The 21,051-nt window shown below is 35.9% G+C and overlaps 3 protein-coding genes across 3 annotated transcripts in view; all 3 read right to left on the bottom strand.

Annotated features, from left to right (window-relative positions):
- ppp1r13bb (protein phosphatase 1, regulatory subunit 13Bb) overlaps positions 1–13,463 on the bottom strand; it is a 62,836-nt gene extending 49,373 nt beyond the window's left edge. The window contains exons 1-2 of the mRNA XM_051874429.1: positions 13,138–13,463; positions 12,509–12,604 (exon numbers count right to left, since the gene is read on the bottom strand). Of these exons, the coding sequence (XP_051730389.1) occupies positions 12,509–12,517 (9 nt within the window). The 5' untranslated portion in view covers positions 12,518–12,604; positions 13,138–13,463. The remainder of the gene's footprint in view (positions 1–12,508; positions 12,605–13,137) is intronic.
- Positions 13,464–14,179: 716 nt separating this feature from the next.
- On the bottom strand, positions 14,180–16,071 carry atp5mj (ATP synthase membrane subunit j). The gene is made up of 4 exons (XM_051874433.1): positions 15,912–16,071; positions 15,156–15,279; positions 14,556–14,579; positions 14,180–14,313 (listed from the first exon to the last, which is right to left on the bottom strand). The coding sequence occupies exons 2-4, from the start codon at positions 15,277–15,279 to the stop codon at positions 14,300–14,302; spliced, it is 162 nt and encodes a 53-aa protein (XP_051730393.1). The 5' UTR covers positions 15,912–16,071; the 3' UTR covers positions 14,180–14,299.
- Positions 16,072–16,541: 470 nt separating this feature from the next.
- Positions 16,542–20,703, bottom strand: rd3l (RD3 like). The gene is made up of 3 exons (XM_051875032.1): positions 20,342–20,703; positions 19,309–19,590; positions 16,542–18,559 (listed from the first exon to the last, which is right to left on the bottom strand). The coding sequence occupies exons 1-3, from the start codon at positions 20,386–20,388 to the stop codon at positions 18,193–18,195; spliced, it is 696 nt and encodes a 231-aa protein (XP_051730992.1). The 5' UTR covers positions 20,389–20,703; the 3' UTR covers positions 16,542–18,192.
- Positions 20,704–21,051: the final 348 nt, after the last annotated feature.

Below are 21,051 nucleotides of genomic sequence, written 5' to 3'. Positions count from 1 at the left end.
TAAATTATGTAATGCAAGTGTATTGTCTGGTGCATATCTTAACAAAAAAAAAAAAAAAAAAAAAAAAAAAAAAAAAAAGGAGGAAATGGGTTTCATGGGTGCTTTAAAAAAAAACCTGCCACTCTGGAGAAAGTGCTTGATAAATCATAGGCAGAAGAAGACTGAAGTGGAGGAGGTTTTTCTTCCAAAGGTTTTAAGAGGCTGTCTCTTTCATACAGTACCTAGGCTCCTCAGTCCTCCCAGATTCAAACCTCTTTTGGCAGTCATCATTCATATTTGAGGAGCTTCATCTAATTCTAAGTATGACAGTTCAGCAGGAAGCATTAAAGAAAGTGAATGAATTTGTAATGAGCTCAATGGCAAGAAAAGAGGGAGTAGAGAGAGAGAGACAAAAAAAAAAAAAATGGAAGCAGAGAAGACATGAAACAGCAAGAATAGCTTTTGAATAATTGCAGACTGATTGTTTTATCTTGATTTTAAGGCCAGACCTTGTCAAGTGTGTTAAAAATGAATCAGTCATAAATAAATGTAATCAGTTCAAGCTGTCTGTAATATTTGTACCTCAAACCACTGCAAAATCAACAATTCCAACAGGCACCTGTAGCTAGTGTAATGATATTATCACTGAAATGAATTGATAGGAGAAGCACTACTTAATACATATACCAGTGTTGTTATTGTTAACTAAACTACAAAAACTTAACTGAAAAAATAAAATATTAAAAACTTAAAACATTTGGTTGCCTTGGCAACTAACAAAAAAAAAAACTAAAATTAAAACTGAAATAAAAATAAAGCTAAATAGATTTTTTTTTTTTTTTTTAAAAACAACTAATTAACAAAAGATAAAAGCACATAAAATGACATTTAAACTAAAATTAACACTAGATCTGAAAATAAAAGCCGATTCAAAATAATAATAAATACTGTAGTATAATATTATATAAACAATACTAAAAGAACACCGACATATACATAACAACAGCAACTGAAGGATCAGTCCACCATTGAGAAGAAACAAAGAAATTTCTGGAGCTGGAATCCAGAGACAGACAACCAGAAGCAGCTGATCATAAACACCAGGCTGAGTTGAGATTAAATAAGAAAAAAAAAAAAAATAAAAAAAATAGTAGGTGGACGTTTGGTGTAAGCCAAGAACAATGTCTTGAATTTAATTAAAGAAATTAATTAAAAATTTAATGGATATTATTCTTACATGGACTGAAATTAAAAAGCTTTTTTGTCTGCCGTTTTTCCTTAAAGAAATTACATTACTCCATAACATGATTAAAAACTGCAGAGACTGAATCAGCATTAGGGTAAATGCTTTACACAGTCAAATTAAAAGAAGAAAAGCTCATTTGATAGTGACATATCATAACTCATAACATTAGTGTAGTGCACAGTTTCTAGCATTTGTGTTTCAACAACATACAGTACATGGTTCTGTGGGTCAAAGATGTTCTTGCTCAAACTTCAAAGTGAAAATCTATAGTCACGAGAGGGAGAGGAAGAGGAAGATGAGGTTGTGTCTGCTTCAAAGTCCCCAACAACAGTGCGTTAGCAGCTCACTACACTGGTCTTCATTGGCTGCCTGAGTCACACGCACAGAGAGGATGAGACGAAACAAGAAGGGCACACTCGCTGACTGAGGCTGTGACACTGATGCCATTACAGAGCTGCGGGGCAATCCGCCATGCAGGGTAACCTCACAATTCTGACAGCACTTTCATGTGCCATAACATGAAAGCTCATTGGTTGAGGATGGTTCCTCTGTGTGATTAGCATTGGTTAGTCCAGCTCAAGGAAGAGTCCAGAAGTATAAACATGAATGTGTCCTCATGTCCCATCAGAATGAGTCAAAGAACAATAAAAAGACATTCTAACAACATCTACAAGGGCTGTGGAGAAGACCAGATTTTTTTACGTAAATCGGCACTAAGTTACAAGTTACGCACTACTAAATATTTTTGCGTTGCACCAAACTTAGTTGAAGCGTAACTCTACATATAAACTAAATATTTACAGAAGCATCCAATCAGGAGTAACATTAGGAATAAAATAGCAGACTGACTGAACTGCATCAATAAGCTCGTTTTATTACCCGACAGACTTTAATCCTTTAGACATATATGATAATGCTGACATGTACACTCGCTTACATTTTAAGAGAGAACATTATGTAAATAAATTACTGTTTCAGTGGATCTTCAACATAAACAGCGCACCTCTGTGTGCATTGGTCCATGTTGTGCATGTCAAATGAAATCAGTCATAATAAATAAATATAATATAAAAATATTCTTTTTTTTTGCATCAGTATTTATTTATTGATCCTTATTCATTTCAAATACATTTTATTAATGTTATTTACAAATAAAATACCTGTTATGTTATCCGTGATTAGTATCATATTTAATGGAACCTTATTTTTACCATTAGTATGTGAGGCAAAAAAAGTTAGAATGAAGAATGAACTGAAATTCACAGCATTTAAACAACTTCTGCTCATCTATATAAAGGTTGCTATTGGATCATTGAAGGTAAATGCCATATTAAGCGACTACGCATTACTTTACAGAGAGAGCTTACAAGCTACGTTCTGCCTTAAGAACAAAAGGTGCAACCATATAAAGCACAGTTAGTTATAAACTGGCTAGTTACTAAGCCTCTTACAAAAGAACTTACAAATGACTGGTGCAACCCTACCCAGAGTACAAAACCAAACCTAAAGTAATTAGTAGGTGATAATCTGGCTGACAACTTACCATTAAAGGGTTAGTTCACCCAAAAATGAAAATTCTGTAATTAATTACTCACCCTGTCGTTCCACACCCGTAAAGCTTTGAAGCTTTACAAATCTTTTGTTCCGAATCAGTGGTATCGAACTGCCAATGTCATGTGATTTCAGTAAACGAGGCTTCGTTATGTCATATGTGTTTCGAAACATTTCGCAATTTCAATGGTTCATTGTGGTGACTTGTAGCAGTTTGATACACGCTCTGAAAAGCGTTACAAAAGATTCGTAAAGCTTCGAAGCTTTATGAAGCAGTGTTTTGAAATCGCCCATCACTAGATATTGTTGAATAAAGTCATTTTGTTTTTTTTGCCGCACAAAAAGTATTCTCATTGCTTCATAACATTAAAGTTGAACCACTGTAGTCACATGATCCGTTTTAAATGTGTCTTTAGTACCTTTCTGAGCATCTGAAAGTGTTAATTATCTTGCTGTCAACAGAGGCCTCACTGAGCCATCGGATTTTATCAAAAATATCTTAATTTGTGTTCTGAAGATGAACGAAGGGCTTACGGGTGTGGAACAACATGAGGGTGAGTAATTAATGACAGAATTTTAATTTTTGGGTGAACCCACCCTTTAAATCGCTGATTCTGTAAATTGCAGGCAACATCAGTGCTTGACATTAAAGGTGCACTGTGTAAATTTTAGGAGGATCTATTGACAGAAATGCAATATAATATACATAACTATGTTTTCAGTGGTGTATAATAAAAACACAACGGTTCATTGTTTACCTTAGAATGAGCCATTTCTATCTACATACACCGCAGGTCCCCTTACATGTTAAGTCACATTTTGCGTCGGCATGTTTTTACAGTAGCCCTAAACAGACAAAATGCTCTACAGAGCGCGTTTTGTCACTATGTTGTTCTTCTGCTTTAGCGGTGTTTTTAGAGGCAACTTGAATCATTACTATGTTGAATACGCACGAAGTAGTAGTAGTAGTAGTAGTAGTAGTAGTAGTAGTAATCTGGTTTATTAAAAGCAGAGACCGTTCTTTGTTAGACGTAAGATGGCCCTTCTCCATGGCCCTGTCCCAAATGGCACCCTAAACACTCGCGGTCTTCTTACAAGTCCGCACTTTTGTGACGTAACACCACTTTGACTGTCGGGAAGAAGTCTTTTAAAAGTGCGCATCGAGGGCGCACATTGGCTGCAAAGAGGGCACTCGCGAGCACCCTTCTGAAACTAAAACCAGGACTTGGCATTCACACTGTCATTTTTAACACTGAACCTAAATATACAAAACAAAAAACAGCTTTTATGACATATTTTGTGACAAAACTTACCAAACATCCAAAGCAATGCTGAGTGCTGGGCTAAATGCACTAGCTCTATGTACATATGATGGCCAAGAACTCACAAAGAGCTTATAAAACGTGGAAAGGAGTCAAAACAGTTTTGATTGGCAGTGCTCACACTTATTTAAATGAACCACAAGAATTTTTTTTTTTTTTACTTTGATAGGTGAATGACCAATTTACTTGTTCGAAGGACCAGCACATAATGGCTTAATATCAAGCTCTGAACATGACCAAACTGCACCATGTTCATAATCATTATAATGACCCAGAATTTACTTTACAGCTTCTCTCAGTACAAAGTTAAAACAAAATGAACAGTGGCATCTGAGAGCAGTAAATGAGAATGCAGAGGGGCAGGACAGGACCTTTATGATCAATACTCCATACTCCACATGTCAAACTCCCAGTAATCACGAAACCAGGACGTGCATACACACACATGTGCAGAGTCACAAGGCAGAATGGCAGAGTAAGGAACTGTGGATCAGTCCAATGCTGTGAATTCATATTGAGCAGAGCACGGAGATGACACGTTACAAATCTCTCTCCAAACAGGAACGCTATCTAGCAGAACACACACAGCGGGTTCAGCTGAGGTTTGTCCGTGAACAACAAGACTGTCAATTCAAATAAAAAAAATAACTGTAGAACGATGAAATCTTGTTTCATGAGTTTGCCATTTTCAGACAGCAATAGTTTTAACTTTAAAAACATGTCTTGAGATGCCCGTGTTCTGTTGCATAACATTAACAGACGTTACATTACATAACACTAATTATTACATAAAAACAGATCATTAATTAAAACACGTATGCAAGTTTAGGCATGAAAGTATTTGAATGTTCATGAACTGTTGATAATGTTTGGTTAAAAAAAAAAAAAAAAAACATTGTAAAGTGTTGCCAACATCTTGTTTGTAATTTTAAGTTTTGTTAACTTAACATACTAAAAAAAATTGAGTGCTTATATTCTAATATTTCGATCTTTTTTTTTTAAAAAATGCAGCCTGTAATACTTCATAACCAATATAGAAAAAAAAAAAAAACTGACAAAAACAACACAGAAAAAGAAAGAAAAACCTGAGAAAAACCTCATTAAAAAAAGCTGAGCGATAAGGAGCCGACATCCACACTGCTCAGTCTCCTGTTTGTTAATTCCTCAAGCTGATGGGGAGCTCAGCACTACAAATGACCAAAATAAAGCAAGCCTTGACAAACACTGCTCTTAATTAAATTACAATTAAATTACCTTATAATTTAAGTCAGGGAAATGGGCTTTAAGAGGCTCGAAAAAAAAAAAAAAAAAAAACTTCTAATATTTTAAATATATTTTAATATCCTGAGAAATATATTTATAAACAATTAAAATGTTAATTTATCTCGAATGTCTGTAACCTAATTCTTTAATGAAAGAAATTCTTTGGTTGGTCATATCTGAAAGACTAGAAATGAAGGTAGGATGACATGAAAGAATTTTATCTTTATTGATTACGCACTATACTGCTGCAATAACAGGGATTCCTTCCCTATCAGACACACCCAGTACATACTTTTAACTCTCCCTTATGTTCAACCATACCCATACATGCTACTGACAATAGGGGCGTTATGACATTGACAAAAAAAATGTGTGGATTTTGTTGATAATGACAATTGAGATGTTATTTTGCTGAGTGTGTTTTTGTGCTGGTGCCTTGGCTAGTTTATACCTGTAGTGTACAGATGACACATTTACTTCATATTCTCTGCAGTGGTTAGTTCACAGCAATGACAGCAATGAATGAACTTTTCCTTTAAGGGGAAATATCTCCCACAAATTGATTTCCAGGGGCATTTTTACATTTAAGGCCCTTTTTTTCCTCCCAACATTTTCTAAATGCATGTCATCATTTATGTCAAATTCTTACATATAACCAATCAAATAAAACCATTACCAACAAACGCCATATTTGCGCCATATTTTTTAAATACAATTGCATATAATACTACAAGATTGATGTTTTCGAAATAAAACTGAATCTTGAAATATGACATGATATTTTTAAACATGAAACTAAAACAAGTTCCTGACTTAATGAGTCACTGAATCAGTCATTCAAATGATTCCTTCAAAACGGCTTACCCATTCATAAACGAGTCATGTCTGTCTGTTTAAGTGAATGATTCAATGACCCATTCATAAAGTGTAAAAACACTTGATTCATTCTGTAACGAAACACTGTTGTGTGGTGCTCAGAGATGCACAATGGTTCTACTCTGCTTTGTTTGGAACTATTTTATAAATGAGTGACATTCAAATGTCAGCTCACACATCATCAAAATAATTGTGCGCATGTTTTTGTGATTTATGAGGACAAAAATTTGTATAATGACATGGGTATTACACTGGTATTACAACGTAAACGTGTTTTATGAGGACATTTCATGAGTCCTCATATTTAAAATAGCTTTAAAAACATACTAAATGTTTTATTAAAAATGTAAAAATGCAGACAGTTTTCTGTGATGGGTAGGTTTAGGAGTAGGGGTAGTGTAGGGGATAGAATGTACAGTTTGTACAATATAAAAACCATTACGCCTACGGAATGTCTTCACTAAGATAGCAAAACAAACCTGTGTGTGTGTGTGTGTATATATATATATATATATATATATATATTTTATATATATATATATCACACCCCTAATTGACAAGATCAAAACAAGCACTATTAAGTGTGCAAAATGGTGCCACTGGTCTGTACTCACTCTAAAACTCCCTACACTAAACCCCATATCATTGAACTAAAACATCAGAGCTGCTGTGTGTTCGCTATATTGCTTTATTAATCTCTCTTGCACTGCGCCGATGTATCAGAGCTGCTAAATTTACCCACAGGAGTTATTAAATGGTGTGGAAGGCAAAGGGAGTAAACAAACTCATCACTTTTCCACAAGGCCAACCAGCACTCTGCCTGCTCACTAAGACAATCCGTAGAGACCCTGGCGCAGGTTCTGAAATGCATCAGTGACCCTGTTTCCAGCACACTGCTAGCACAGGGCACTCTTCAGTAAACAGTAGACAAATAAAGTGCTTTATTATACACACTACAGGAGCGTTTGGGAGCACGTCTCTTGAGTCTGTGCGTCTTTGACCTCTACTGAGGTTTGATGAAGTATGCTCTTAGATCTTCTCATCTACTCAGATTCTTGGCTTAGACATTGCTCTAGTTCTCTAGATACAAATAGCCACTAGGCAGTACATATGTAGGCATTTCCCATCATGCATCTGCTTTCCCAGCAAGAGCAATCTAGGTCATGGAGGATGTCTCTTGTGATCCAAACAGCATGTAGGCTCTTCATCACGGTCTTAAACTGAGAGTCCTATACAGACCTATACAAGAGGTTGACTATGGGAAAAACAGCTTTCTCACAGTTCATTTAAGCAGACTGGAGATTATTATTATTCTAAAGAAGACAAAGAATAGGCGCTCTTCTTCCACTCCCTCCAGGCACACTGGGCGTGCCAAACATTTTGTCCTCTCATATTAGATATGAGCTGGTATGTAAATATATCCGTGCAGCACACCACTGCTGTTAAGTTATTGACACTTTAGAACAATGAGAAAAATGGGACATGCTTGATGTTAAAAAGTTTTTAGATGCAATAAGCCGCAAAAAAAGAACTCAAATCGGTGCTAACGCTGTCTAACACACACCTGATGCGTGCAAAGTGCACTCAAAGCGGCAGAGAGCTGCAATAGCATGCAGTCCAGAATTCAGTTCTCTTTCGCACTTATTGCGCTTGAATGGTCAAATACACACAGAATAATGTCAAATGCCCGCACTGGCAAGTATTTGGTTTTGTATTAAGTGAACGTAAACAAACTAAATGACAGGTTAATGTTGTGATTGATAACATAATTATCCTTCGTGATGCTCATGCCCTCAAATAGATGTCAAACAAGTGTGATTTATTTTGTGACAAGCAAACATTTTTCACCATCAGAGTTTGAGGCAGTTGAGGGCAGTAATAACTTTAATTTGGCTTGATTCTTTTATCAATGTTGCAAACATCTATCTCAGCTTGTTTAAATTAACAAATAAATTTAAGTTCCATGTTGTCATCTATTTTTCAATTACTGTTCCTGTTGTTTTAGGATTTTGCCATGGTATAATTTTCCCTGAGGTGTAATCTAGAGGGTTTTACATACAAAGAGCTGAGGAAAAAAGCAAATTTACAAAATATAGGATCATGATGTAATGTACAGCTCTAAACTTATGCTGAACTCAACCACACCCTGCTGTGAGTTTGCCTTTTACTCCTCATTTGGCTGTTTCCATGGCTGTCAGCCAATTGCAGCCCAGGCAGCTTAGCGGCTGTAGCTACACTATAACAATGCCAACATCAGCATAGGGAGAAGGTGTAGGGGCTTCAGCATGCAGGAAACTGAACCTAACATCCTTTGTTTGAAAGCTGCTGTGGATCTAATCATGCTTTCAACAGCATACAATTAAGGCTATAGTTTAAATCAATAAGTAGAAAATGAATGGTGTCGTACCTAAAAGCCGATTTTGCAATTAAGCTAAAGGCAAACCAATCAAATATTCTAATAAATAGCTTGTAAAAAGGCAAATTAGGTACAGTAGACACTCCACATTTGTTACAGTGTCAAAATTTGCATTCAAAATCCAGTCATTTCAATAGGAATCCTTGCGACTGGAATTTCCCCACATATATTTTACATAGAGTTCAAGTTAGTCGTGTGAATTTGCTGCATTGACCAACAGAAAGCTACATGATTTGAAAATAGCTTCTGTGTGAGCTGTGTTTAATACAAAAATTTTTGTCCGTGAAATTTCATCCAAATTTCGCTAAGGTACTGCACCTTTATACTGTTGAATGTTTGCCTTTTAAATGTCTTGGAAATGACCTGGGACAATGTGTGCATTTCATGGCCATAACAATAGTTATAGCCATGAAAAAAGAAAAAAGAAACTAAACTTCTGTTTAAAACAACATTACAATTATAAACCACTCACAAAAGCACAGTGGAGCCCGAAGTATATTTCTCTTGCCCGTGTTCCGTTCCAGTTCGTAGACGGTCTTTACATAATTTTCATTATTAGTCTAGAGATGCACAATTAATTGTTTAAATTGCGCGATCTCAATTGAAACACCCACTCAATCCACGCAACGTTTGACAAGCAAAATCACAGCGGAACGTTGAAATCTGCTTTCATACTGCTGCAGACCCAGACAGAGACCAGTTGTCATGTATAGGTATAAAACAGCTTCACAAACAGTCTTTTTAACCACACAGTATCGTTATTTCTATGTTACAATAATTCAAATTATCACAGAAGTACTGGGATAAACGTTTATAGTTTGGATAAACACTGATGTCTACAGAAGCGATCAAAGTAGAGCAAATCACCTTTTGAAAGTAACTTGATGCTTCAAATAAAGACTTATGCCAATAGGGGCTGAGAAATTACTGTTTAAAATGTGTTTGTCATTGAATCATTCATTCAAGAGATTCGTTCAAAAATGCTGATTCATCCAGTAATGAAACAAGTGACATCTTTATGAGTGAGTCTTTGAATCATTCATTCAAACCAATTTTTTTTTTTTTTTTTTTTAAATAATTCAACATTTTTAAATAGACTGCAACAACAAACTTTTTCAGAACCTAGTAAATTACATGCTATTTTGTTTAGTTGTCTTAAGAATTGTGATCTCTATTTTAAACAACAACAAAAAAAAAAACGTGGATGTCAATTTATCCCGAATCGTGCAGCTCTATTACAGTCCACTAATGTCCATGCACACCGACTGCGTGCAGCTCGATTTTTGTGTCCATGTGGGCTTGTGCATTGTCAACACATGTGTGTGTGATTTGAGCACTTGAAAAGAAAGGTCCACTAGATCATCAATCTGCCTGCATGGTCAATGGAGTATACTTTGAAAGGCTTGTGTGCTCAACTGCGTGATACAGAACACAAAAAAAGTATACGCCTTGAGAGTACTCCTATCTGCTGCCTACTGTTGAAGAGGACAGGTCCTCCAAAAATAATGTGCGTTTTTTTACTTAATAGGCAGGCATTAGCATACTGAGGCCATGTCCGCACTAATACATTTTCGTTTGAAAACGCATCTTTTTCTCTCCGTTTTGGCCTTCCATTCACACTGAGACTGCATTTTTGTCAAGGAAAACAGAGCTTTTTGAAAACGCTCTGCCAAGTGGATAAATTTGAAAATGCCGTTTTCGCATTCTTCGCACTGTATGCTAAAACAAAGGTATTTGAAAACGATGATGCATGTTTAGACATGTGACGCATATTGTACTGTTATTACTGTAACAGTGTTGCTCAAGATAAATGCTCCTTTATAGAATCTTCGAATTACATTCCTGCAAAGATGACAGAGAATTTACCCACATTTGCTGTCCTGCGCGTTGACAGTTGCGTTTTAAACCATGCAAGTTTGAGCGCAACCTGGACGCAACAGTGAGTGATGTGATCATATACTAATAAAATCGTGCCAGAAGAATAGCGTGAAAACTTTATTTTATCTGCTCTCTCTGCATCATCTCGTGAGCTTTTAGTATGTTTTACGCATGCGCAATATCCCCTTATAGCGTTTTCAGACATTTCAGTGTGGATGATCAACTTTTGGAAAACGCTAGTGTGGGTGGGGAGTGTTTTTAAAAAAAAATTCTGTTTTCAAATGTCTCCAGATTAATGTAGACATGTTAGGCTCCCTCCCACCAACCATTAATAACAATATTGCCTCAAAAATACACTTATACCTACAAGACTGGCTGGAACACACCTATTCTCTCTATAATCCAAATCAGTACAATCACATTTTAATGTTGTTTTGTTTCGTTGGAACCAATCAAATTCCTTCTGTGCTACAGAAAAACATGATCTTATCCAGATGTCAAAGGACTGCAATCATAACTAACATCTGTGTTTACTGCTAAAACATTCTGCTTGAGAACTGGCCACATCAGGGAGGAGGACATAAATGTGCACATATATGCATACAAATGACATGGTGCTTGGGTACCATGGTATGTGTATTGCATTTGCTTTGTCAGTGGAATTAAAAAACAAACAGGTGGGACCTGATAATGCCCTCCAAACTTGAGAGAAATGTCGTTTACTCTAATTACACAACCAAGATTTGACTTGCACCTGATCACCATGAGGCTTTTTCTAGATAAGGTAAGAGGCTTTTTCTAGATAAGGTAAACATGGTAGGTAGTGATTACTTACGCTGCGATAAACTAATAATTACTCAGATGATCCACATCTGTAGAGGAGGCAGCAAAAGGAAATCAAGGTCAAAAAAACACTATTTTGTTGATAAACGTAAAACCTTGTGGGTTAAATGTGCTCAACAAAGTTAACGTTTAATGATACGATGCTTCCTTTAGAGTTAATGTGTGATCTCAGAGTAATTCACCTGCCAGGTCTTTGAGGTTGTGACAACCCAATGATTTTCTGAAGCAGTTTTGAAACAAATTATGAGATTATGAAAAGCGCAAAACAAATAAAAATGACCTGATTTGCTAAAAGTCTTAGTAAACAATAATTTTAATGTTTTTAGTTCATAAAAGGAATTGTTCAAAGTGGAAATAAAAAGAAGCAATAAAATAATGAATAAATAAACATCAAATGCAGCATATCTATACCATATCTACTCCCATTTTGAGACACTTTGAGAATTGAGGAAGGGAAACAAAATGTCAATAATGACTTAGCATTACTGGAAGCTATTGAGGCATTACACTGAAAAGAAAGAGAAAAAAAAACATTCTCCAAACGAGCAACAGCGCATTAACATCATAAAACTAATAGCTGCCATTAGTACATGGAAAGCATGGAAAAAAAGTTCCTTAACAGAGGATGGACAAAAGCCTTGTCACACAAAAGTTCTAACCAATCTATTTTGACACTGTTCTGCGATAATAATAAAAATCCATCTCAAACAGAGGTATTGTATTTAAAAACTGAAATGATCACTGGAGTAAAAACAGCACAGCATGAGGTACAGATAATGTTCTCGCACGGAGGATATTCCCATCCACAGCCCATTAACAGCTTTCTCAAAAGTAGCCCATTATGGATCCCCCGGCATGGCTCTAGGAAGCCCACAATGCCTCTCTCAACAAATCAAACGTTACACTACTGTCATTAAAGTGTTATGAACCAAGATACTGTACGTACTTTCTGCAATGGAGTGGGTTGCTTTTCAAAAAATGCTATAAACAAAGTAAATGTAGTGATGGGGGCTCAAATTTTCAACTACAAGTTGATGCCTCACCACATGAACCATAATAATATGGTAAGTTAGGTAAACAAATAATTGCGTTGTTTTGACTCACTGCTGAAGTAAAAAGAGAAGCTATACTCACAGGCATCATCTTTGCTTGTGTCAGAGGAACATCTGGTCTTCAGCTTCACTTTGCCTTTCACAAAATCCACAAGGTCCAACCCGAGATCACAGCCCTCTGTACAGCAGGAGAACAACTTCACTTGCACTATCACTGACACATGAATGTCCACCACAACACCAACAAATACAGGCCAAACAGGCCAGGGCTTTGTACATCGTGTTATTTTACTTTAATTAAACCTTTTGACGTGATACGCAACTGGTCATCACATTAATCTCCGTTAGCTGAGTAAGAAAAATTAAAGAGAAGCTTTGAAAGAGACTAGTTAAACTGGAATATCAGCTGGTTGTGTGTGTAGAAATTGCATTTGTTGGGTGTTTCTATACACCCACTGAGAGCACGTAACTCAACCTCTCCTCACTCTGAATAACTTATATATCGTTGTATTATAATTCAAAACAAAATGTTTAAACCAGCTCTATCTATGTTTGTCACATTTAAAGGCGTTTATTTTAAGGAGTTTTCCTCTGTCAGCTTTACCAGTTCTCACATCTGTTAGCCAGTTAGCACCGACACAAAAACATCAGTAAATGTTAAAAAACATTAAGAAAATACATCGGCGTTGGTTAAAACTACATTATACTCACGTGTCACGTGTACACATATGCCATAATCTTTTAGAAATGATACATGAGGTGTTCCTCGTATCCTTGAGCCACCGAGTATCGATTAACTCGCGAGATAGCTAAAATAGTTAGCCTGCTAGCCGAAGCCAGGTAAAACACTCCAATACGTAAAGCGAATGGAAAACAAAATCAGAATACGCTTATTCCTCTAAATGCAGTCAGATATTGGCATAATACGTTTTAAAGGACGAAAACAAAAGCAATACAATCGAAATGGCTGAGGCGAATACAAGCTGCTCGCGCTGTTGTGTTAAATGATGGCACGCGCAGAGCTGGAATGACAGGAATGTGGAGCATAATGACTTATGGATGTTTTTTATGTATAGTCATTAAAATCTCTAAGTGATGAAAATCAAAAAGGTATAATACGCCCTTAGTTAGTCATTTGAGTCACATTAATTTGTAAGATGTTGGTTGTTTTTAAAACTGGCATTACTTACAGGTGTTCAATGATAAATTCAAAGCAACATATGGCAAATGTTCAATACTTTGATCCATTCACTCAGTAGTTTTCAATTATAAATATTGTAATGTGTCATTTTAAATGGTGTGCTTAGAGTTTTATATATATCTGAGGAAGGGTTAAAGGAACTCAAATTTGTAATTTAGATGTAGATTAAAAAAAATATCAGATGTGCTGGACAGTCCTCAAACACCCACTACTGATCAAAAACAAGAACTACTTATTAACTACAAAACATGACAAAATGTGATTCTAAAATGCTAACAAAAACATTCTATAAAACATCACATGCAAAATATTGTTAATAGATATTTTCAGTTGGAATTTAACATCAGCTCAAAGAAGAGACTTGATTTGTGTCTGCCCTACAAAACAAATGTTATTCAAGGACTGAAGCCATTAAAAAAAAAAAAAAAAACATTTGGCAGGACTTTTTTAATAGTTTAATTTCATAAGTTAACAATCAAACAGTTTCATGTTTGCTGATATGAATTTCTTGCAAAACAGAGTGAAAGACTACAAGGCAGTGAGTTATCCATATTGTGATCCAAATCAAGCATTTTATTGTTTCCATAAAACAAAATACAGATATCCAGGTGAAGTTCTTCAGTGAGAGATTTACAGAAAAGACATGGGGAATGACGCTCTCCGGTGGTCCAATCAGTGGGCGGGCTCTGTGAGAAAAGGAAAGTCGAGTCATGAAAGTTTCTACATTTGTCCCATAAATAATTATTTTAAACAAAGCATCATGCTATCCTTTAGACCCATTGTTTGTTGTTGGGTTTTTTTTTTTTTTTTTTTTTTTAAAGTGAAAACTATTACAATATTTGAGGAAAGTTTAAACTTTTTCATGTTTTACCAAAGTTTGAGTAAAAGTCATAAAACTGAAAACGTGAATTAAAACATTAATACTTACTTGACTGCACTGCTTTCTTCTTTCCTGCAAAACAGCAATGCTATTACTAATACTTTAACAAGAAATTTTGCAAGCTCTTAAAATAAATTTTGTTGCCTTGTACACAACACAAGAAATTTTGTTTCTGAATATATTGTGTAACAAATTGTCTATCAACATGGGTCCAGGTCATCATATAATTATGACCAATTGTGCATATAATGGTTACATGATACATAATATAATTATATGTTTTGGCATAAATAATGTTTACATAGTACATAATTATATTGTGTACCATAAAATAAATAAGGGTTCATGCCATGTTGACAGTACACTCTTAAAAATAAAGGTTCCAAAAGAGGGCTTTCACAGTGATGCCATAGAGGAACCATTTTTGTTTCCCTAAATGGTTTGTCCCTTAAAAGAAAACTGAAAAATAAGTGTGAATAACACTTTAAAAATATAAGTAACATTTTTCCATTATAAAAAACCTTTTGTTGAATGGAAAGGCTCTATGGATGTTAAAAGTTCTTCATGGAACCACAGATGCAAATTAATAACCTTTATTTTTAAGAATGTATATACACTTCTAACACTTCAGTAAACTTGATCTCTCACCTCCATATGAAAGTTTGTAGTACATGAAAGTCATGATCCCTACACCAACCCACATCTCCTGGTATGCTTTGGTGTAGTAGGGGGCCACCTTAGTCCACCAGCCAGCGAATGCACCACCTGCCATCTAGTGATCAAAACATAAAGATGCATGAACATTTGTCTAGAAGGCTTCAAACATGTATTATTACCAAACATATGTTTGAATGTGCAAGTGTTAGATGTGCCATAAAAATAGTGTTATAAAAAAATAACCAATAGAGTAACATGGCACAAACAGTACTTTCAAGGACATAAAGCATTCAATGACCAATTGAAAAAAATAAATAAATAAATAAATAAATAAATAAATAGGGAGTATTTAAGATACAAAAAGACCATGATAAAAAGAGCAAAAACATTCTCAGTACATCACTGTCAGATTAAGACGAGTTCATGCCAAGCTCGATTCAGTATGAACAGATTACTGGAATCGCGTAAAAAAAACATCACTTTTCACTGTCCAATATAGGGGCAAGCTGAGAATAGATAAAACATTTGCCTCGATTCATGTGTGCCATTTAGTTGTCAAACTTGCGGAGAGCCTTGGTTGCCGAGGTTGATTCATTTAAGGCGCTCAGCAAGGCCTTGTCATATACAGTCCAATAAACGTAAAAAGTAATGATTTAAACGAAAGTGAAGCTCCTTGAAATGGTCAGTGATTATTTAAACAATGACAACTGAAATCATTTAGCATTTATTATAAGAAAATGTACTCACCTCTAAGATATAAGTGCACTGGACCACTGAGAGAAGGTCACTGTTCAGCGCTAGCTAATAGGAGATGTAGCGGAAGATCTCTACAGGTTTCCGCTTCGTAATTAAAAGCCCCGAAATCAAAATAAAAGTCCGTATGTAACGAATGTATTTTTGTAACACTTCGATTTATTTCTCATTGTCTTTATAGTGTCTCTTTTAGATAGAACTTTTGGATTTTTAATCGGATGAAAATGAAATGACGTTTTAGATATTAGAAAATGTTAGACCACATGATCTCTTAATTTGTTTTGAAAGTCAACATATAGGGGTGAATTCAGGGTGATTGGGACACATTTTGCCATTGAGATGACTTGGAAAAAGTGTCCCAATCAACCTAAATTCACCCCTATATCAGAAAATGAAATAGATAGTCTATCTTGATTATGTAAGTATTTCACTAATAAAAAAAGAACAGCATAAAAGCCTTTGTATATTTGTAGTACAGATCAGAAATCTTCACAAACTTTCAAGTGGCACTGTAGATAGATAGATAGATAGATAGATAGATAGATAGATAGATAGATAGAGGATAAGCATTCTTTGAGTTTTGGGATATTTGCTGAAAAAGTTTGAGACAATAAAAAATGGAAATTGTTTTGTTGAAATTTAATTGTGCAGACATTTCAACAGCAACAAAGCTTGCAGGGTTCAGAAGCAAAGAAACAAAATGGAGCATGTTGCATTTTGGAGACAATTATACAAAATCACAACAACAAAATCATTAGCAGAAAATGTGATTAAAGACAATATTTGGTATTGCATCTGCAGGCCATTGTGTTATTGATCACAGCCTTCATTCTAGAAGAGAACTTCACTTTGTCTGGCCCAACAGTTATTCAGCAGTCAAGAGTATATAACACTGCTAAGATGGAAACTTTATGATCAGCCCTCTCATTGTAAACAATTACCAAACCTATACTTTGTCCGCCACATTCAGTCCATGCTACATGAAAACACACAGTTCTGTTACTACATGGACAAGCAGAGAATATTAGATCGTATGTCTGTTATGTAAAAAGCATGGGAGAGGTGAGAGTGCTAGGTAGTTCATGGGTACATGCAGGAAGCAGGACCACTGATGCGCAAAGGCAGTGGTGCAATCCTCTCCCCTCAGGCTAATCTCTGCTCTCTAATCCAGAAATATAACTCTGAAAAAAATGACAGATTAGGCTGGATATCTGGGTTGACTGCTCTGGGTGTATGTGCTTATGTGTGTGCTACTTTCAGTTTGATCAGTCATTAGCTATGGACCCTGAAAAGCTAAAGCACTTTTTTTTTTTAATTAGAAACAAATGAACACAAATGCAAAAGCAATTCTAAAGTGAGACAATAGCATTAAAGGAATAGTTCTAATAACATTAAAGGATGATAATGAAAATTCTGTCATTATTTAACCTGCATGCTGTTATTTTAATGCTTTTATTTTGTACATTAAGCACGAAAGTAAAGGTTTTTTGAAGAATCACTATGCAGTTCTTGAAAAAAAGTTGCCAAAATAACAAAAAACAACCAAAAAACACCATAAAAGTATTTAAAAAGTAGTCTGACTATACACACAATATATTAACAATAATAGCAACAACAATAATATCAATAAATTATTTATAATTATTCATTTTAAATTATTATTATGATTATTGTTGGTGATTTTTTATTTATTTAAGTTTTTAAAGACTTCATTTAAAAAGTAGCTACTTTATGTCATAAATATCTGGAGTTTTCTTTCCTTCTTATTGATCAATTACAAAAAGTTTATGGCTCATCTTCCAAGTTTAAACATCACACCATACATCTTCATGTTAATAATTTTTAATCAGTCTAATTGACTTAAACTGCAGTGCAAGATTAGATTTTTTTTTGTTACAAATGTAGATCTGTGTCTGAGAACTAGGGAACTTGCAAAGAGGAAAGACATAGAAAATGGCTGTATGGACTTTTAAACCCGATCTCATGAGAAAACTGAATTATTTAATGAGGTGGCGATATCGTATGAATTTGTACAATGTGATTCGTATGATTTTTAGGAAAAAAGTAAGCTTGAAGGTCCACCCCTAATCCTAACCATCAATGGGGTGTAAACAGAAATGGATGAATGGATGAATGAGATTGTACAAATTCTTACAAAATAGCCAGCAATTTGCCAAAACCACAGACCAGCGGTGAATTATTTTTTGGGGGTTTTGACATCATCCCTGCACCACTCTATTGCCATGAGAATGTGTTGGATGGTTCTACCGGTGTCTCACAATGTGGTGCTGTAGGCCTCATAAGCAAACGGATGGCAAAAAGGCAAACTCCAATCTCTGCGGATAGAGTAGGGGCAGGCAGCACGCAAATGTTTATCCACATAACTAGAAATAGTAGGAATTTCCTCCCTGTGCTTCCCTGACTCCTCAGACAAAGCATTAGACGCATTTCCAGCCATGTGATTTCTATCATTACTCTCTGTAGTTGGACTAAGAGCAGAAAGAATGTTTGGTGGAGCTGAAGGGACTGGACGTCTCTGCATGCCGTCTTCCTGTCTCCTCAGGAAGTCCCTGAGAACTTGCTTGAAGACACCCACCAGTTCCCAGGGAGGGATGTCATTGTGGGCCAAAAGATCATGGAGCCTAGATGGAGCACAAAAATAGCATTAAAGCAATATCACATGAGCACTGTCATCACAGCGGTGTTGATATTTAGAAAAACAGCACGATTGCGAGCGAGAACTGCTTTTATACGGAGCCCTGCAAATGACATGCAGGGGGAAAAAACAAGATATCATGGCCACAAATTTGTTCCTTCAACTTATTCATTCATTGATTTGTTTTAGGTAAATTGTGGACAGGATTTAAATGAAAATAAATGACATAAATGAAAACAGGAAATAATTAATTATTAAGTCATGGGAACAAATTCTTAATATTCTTAATTTGTGGTCACAATATTTACTTTTATCTACATGTCTTTTATACAACAGTTCAATAAACAAGAAGTTAATGTTGAGTGACTTTCATTTTAGACTATTTTGTCTAAAAGTTCTAAATAGAGCCAAATTAACCATCGCGCATCTCGGGCCACACACAGTAGTGGTGTTTCTTTCCAGAATTAAACAAGTTGGTTGAGTGAATAATTCAATAACTCACTTTTAAAGACAGTCACTTCAGAGACAGGACTTTGGTCGCTTTGGTCAGAGTGTTTGAACAAATCTTTTCAGTAAAATATTCAAATGACTCACTCATAAAGATAGTCAGTTGTCACCAACTACTGTCATAATGATGTAAACTGAGCATTTGAAGAAGCATTTTAGAAAAATGGCCGAAAAAATACACAGAACTAGAAGCTACAAGCAAGGCAAAAGTGAGAGAACTCATTTTACCTGGAAAGTACAATGGCAGTGTGTGAGGGTGGGATGCGACCACAGAGGCGCTCTAGCTGGCGGTGTTCAGAAGCAGGTATAAGGGCAAGCAGGCTTGGGTATGCTGGGGGGTGACGGTATCCCAGAATTCCACGAGAGATGCAGTACTGGAACTCCTCTTCTTGAACCTGAAGTGCTCTTTGCTCCAGCTGCCAAAGCATCTCACGCAGCAACATCCGACCTGGGCCTCCATGTGTCACACATCCATTTGTGTGGGGCCAACCTATGAAAGGCAAGGCTGGGCTGCAGAGTGGGAGCAATAAGAAAGTATGTTGTAAGTATGCTGTAACTAGTGGGTAAAATGCTGTATACCGAAGTGACTTTCTCCTATGATTATACTCTACAAATGTGACTGTTCATAAAGAGCGTGGTCTTCAGTGGACAGTCTTTCACACTGTATCACATCAAGCTCTGTGGTCCACATCCTGAACTGGCAGTTTAGTTAATTCAGCAACATACAGTTCCCTCCTTCAAGCTAATACTAACAACATCTACAGGACAGTCATGTTATTTATTTGTCAACCAGAAGATAAGATTGCTTATTACCCATCATAATCAGTGATAAACAACTGAGTCATGTTGAGAAAGGCTCAGAGAGCACTTTTGTTTAAAAAGTCATGCTAAAAAAAGCTAGCCTATTTGATGGTCAGGCATAAAATGCACTTCACAAATGCACATCAATTTAGCGTAGTACTACAATGCACTTGATGTTTGCAGGCAAATTTCAAACTGTGCCCATTTGAAAAAAAAACTGAGCAGCTATATGCTATATGCTTGTTGTGTTTTGGAAGATGGCTGGTTTCTAGCTGGTCCAAGCTGTTCATTAAAGGTAAATTGGAAAAAAAAAAGAGAGACAGACAGAGAGGGGATAGATGGAACAGAATTTACAGGAAAGGAACATAACCACCAAAGGATTCACAACAGAGGATATGGGTTAAGGCAAAGAAAATAATAGAAAAATGACAATAAATGGCATTTAAACTGATATTTTTACCTTGTGGGTCTTGGTTGAGGTTGAGGTCCATGATGCCTTGACTCCATCTGATACCATCAAATTGCACCAGGTTATGCAAATAAAATATGTACAGTAAATGAAGCCAGACTATCAGATTTAGAATGAGAGGATAATGACAATATTGGGTAAAGATGGACAGATAATAAGGAAAAAAAACAACCTAAAGAACTAACAATTCTGGTAGAAGTAAGAAAAACTAAAATAATGCATTTGAACAAGAAGAATGACAGACAAGCAAAATAAGGAGAAAAGCAAAGACAGAAAGAAGAGAGAGTGACATGCAGCAGTGTGTGGACGACTGTGCCGGGCAAAGTTGAGATGAAGAATGTGACTCTCTCTCCTGCCCACCACAAACTGTCTTCTGTCTCTCTGCTCTGATAACCCAGCCCACTCTGACTCGCATGCCCTCAAACATGCATGAACACACACACACACACACACACACACGTTTGTTTTGCTATCAAAGTGAGGACATTCCATTGGCGTAATGGTTTTTATATTGTACAAACTGTACATTCTATCCCCCTACACTACCCCTACCCCTATAACCTACCCATCACAGAAAATATTCTGCATTTTTACATTTTTAATAAAACATTGTTTTTAAAGCTATTTTAAATATGAGGACTCCTGAAATGTCCTCATATTTCATGTTTACGTCGTAATACCAGTGTAATACCCATGTCATT

This window comes from Ctenopharyngodon idella, chromosome 20 (assembly GCF_019924925.1).
Source record: "Ctenopharyngodon idella isolate HZGC_01 chromosome 20, HZGC01, whole genome shotgun sequence".
NCBI classification, from domain to species: Eukaryota; Metazoa; Chordata; class Actinopteri; order Cypriniformes; family Xenocyprididae; genus Ctenopharyngodon; species Ctenopharyngodon idella.
Note: the sequence above shows the minus strand (reverse complement) of the source record. Positions and strands in the feature narration are given on the sequence as shown.

Excerpts from the sequence above, each read along its gene's own strand:
- atp5mj (XM_051874433.1), bottom strand. The coding sequence starts at position 15,279 with ATGGCAGGTGGTGCATTCGCTGGCTGGTGGACTAAGGTGGCCCCCTAC. Across the intron at positions 14,580-15,155 it reads CTACAAACTTTCATATGGAG|GAAAGAAGAAAGCAGTGCAG; the intron begins GTGAGAGATCAA and ends GCTGTTTTGCAG.
- rd3l (XM_051875032.1), bottom strand. The coding sequence starts at position 20,388 with ATGGAGTCAAGGCATCATGGACCTCAACCTCAACCAAGACCCACAAG. Across the intron at positions 19,591-20,341 it reads CCTCAACCAAGACCCACAAG|CCCAGCCTTGCCTTTCATAG; the intron begins GTAAAAATATCA and ends CCCACTCTGCAG. Across the intron at positions 18,560-19,308 it reads ACTGCCATTGTACTTTCCAG|GCTCCATGATCTTTTGGCCC; the intron begins GTAAAATGAGTT and ends TGCTCCATCTAG.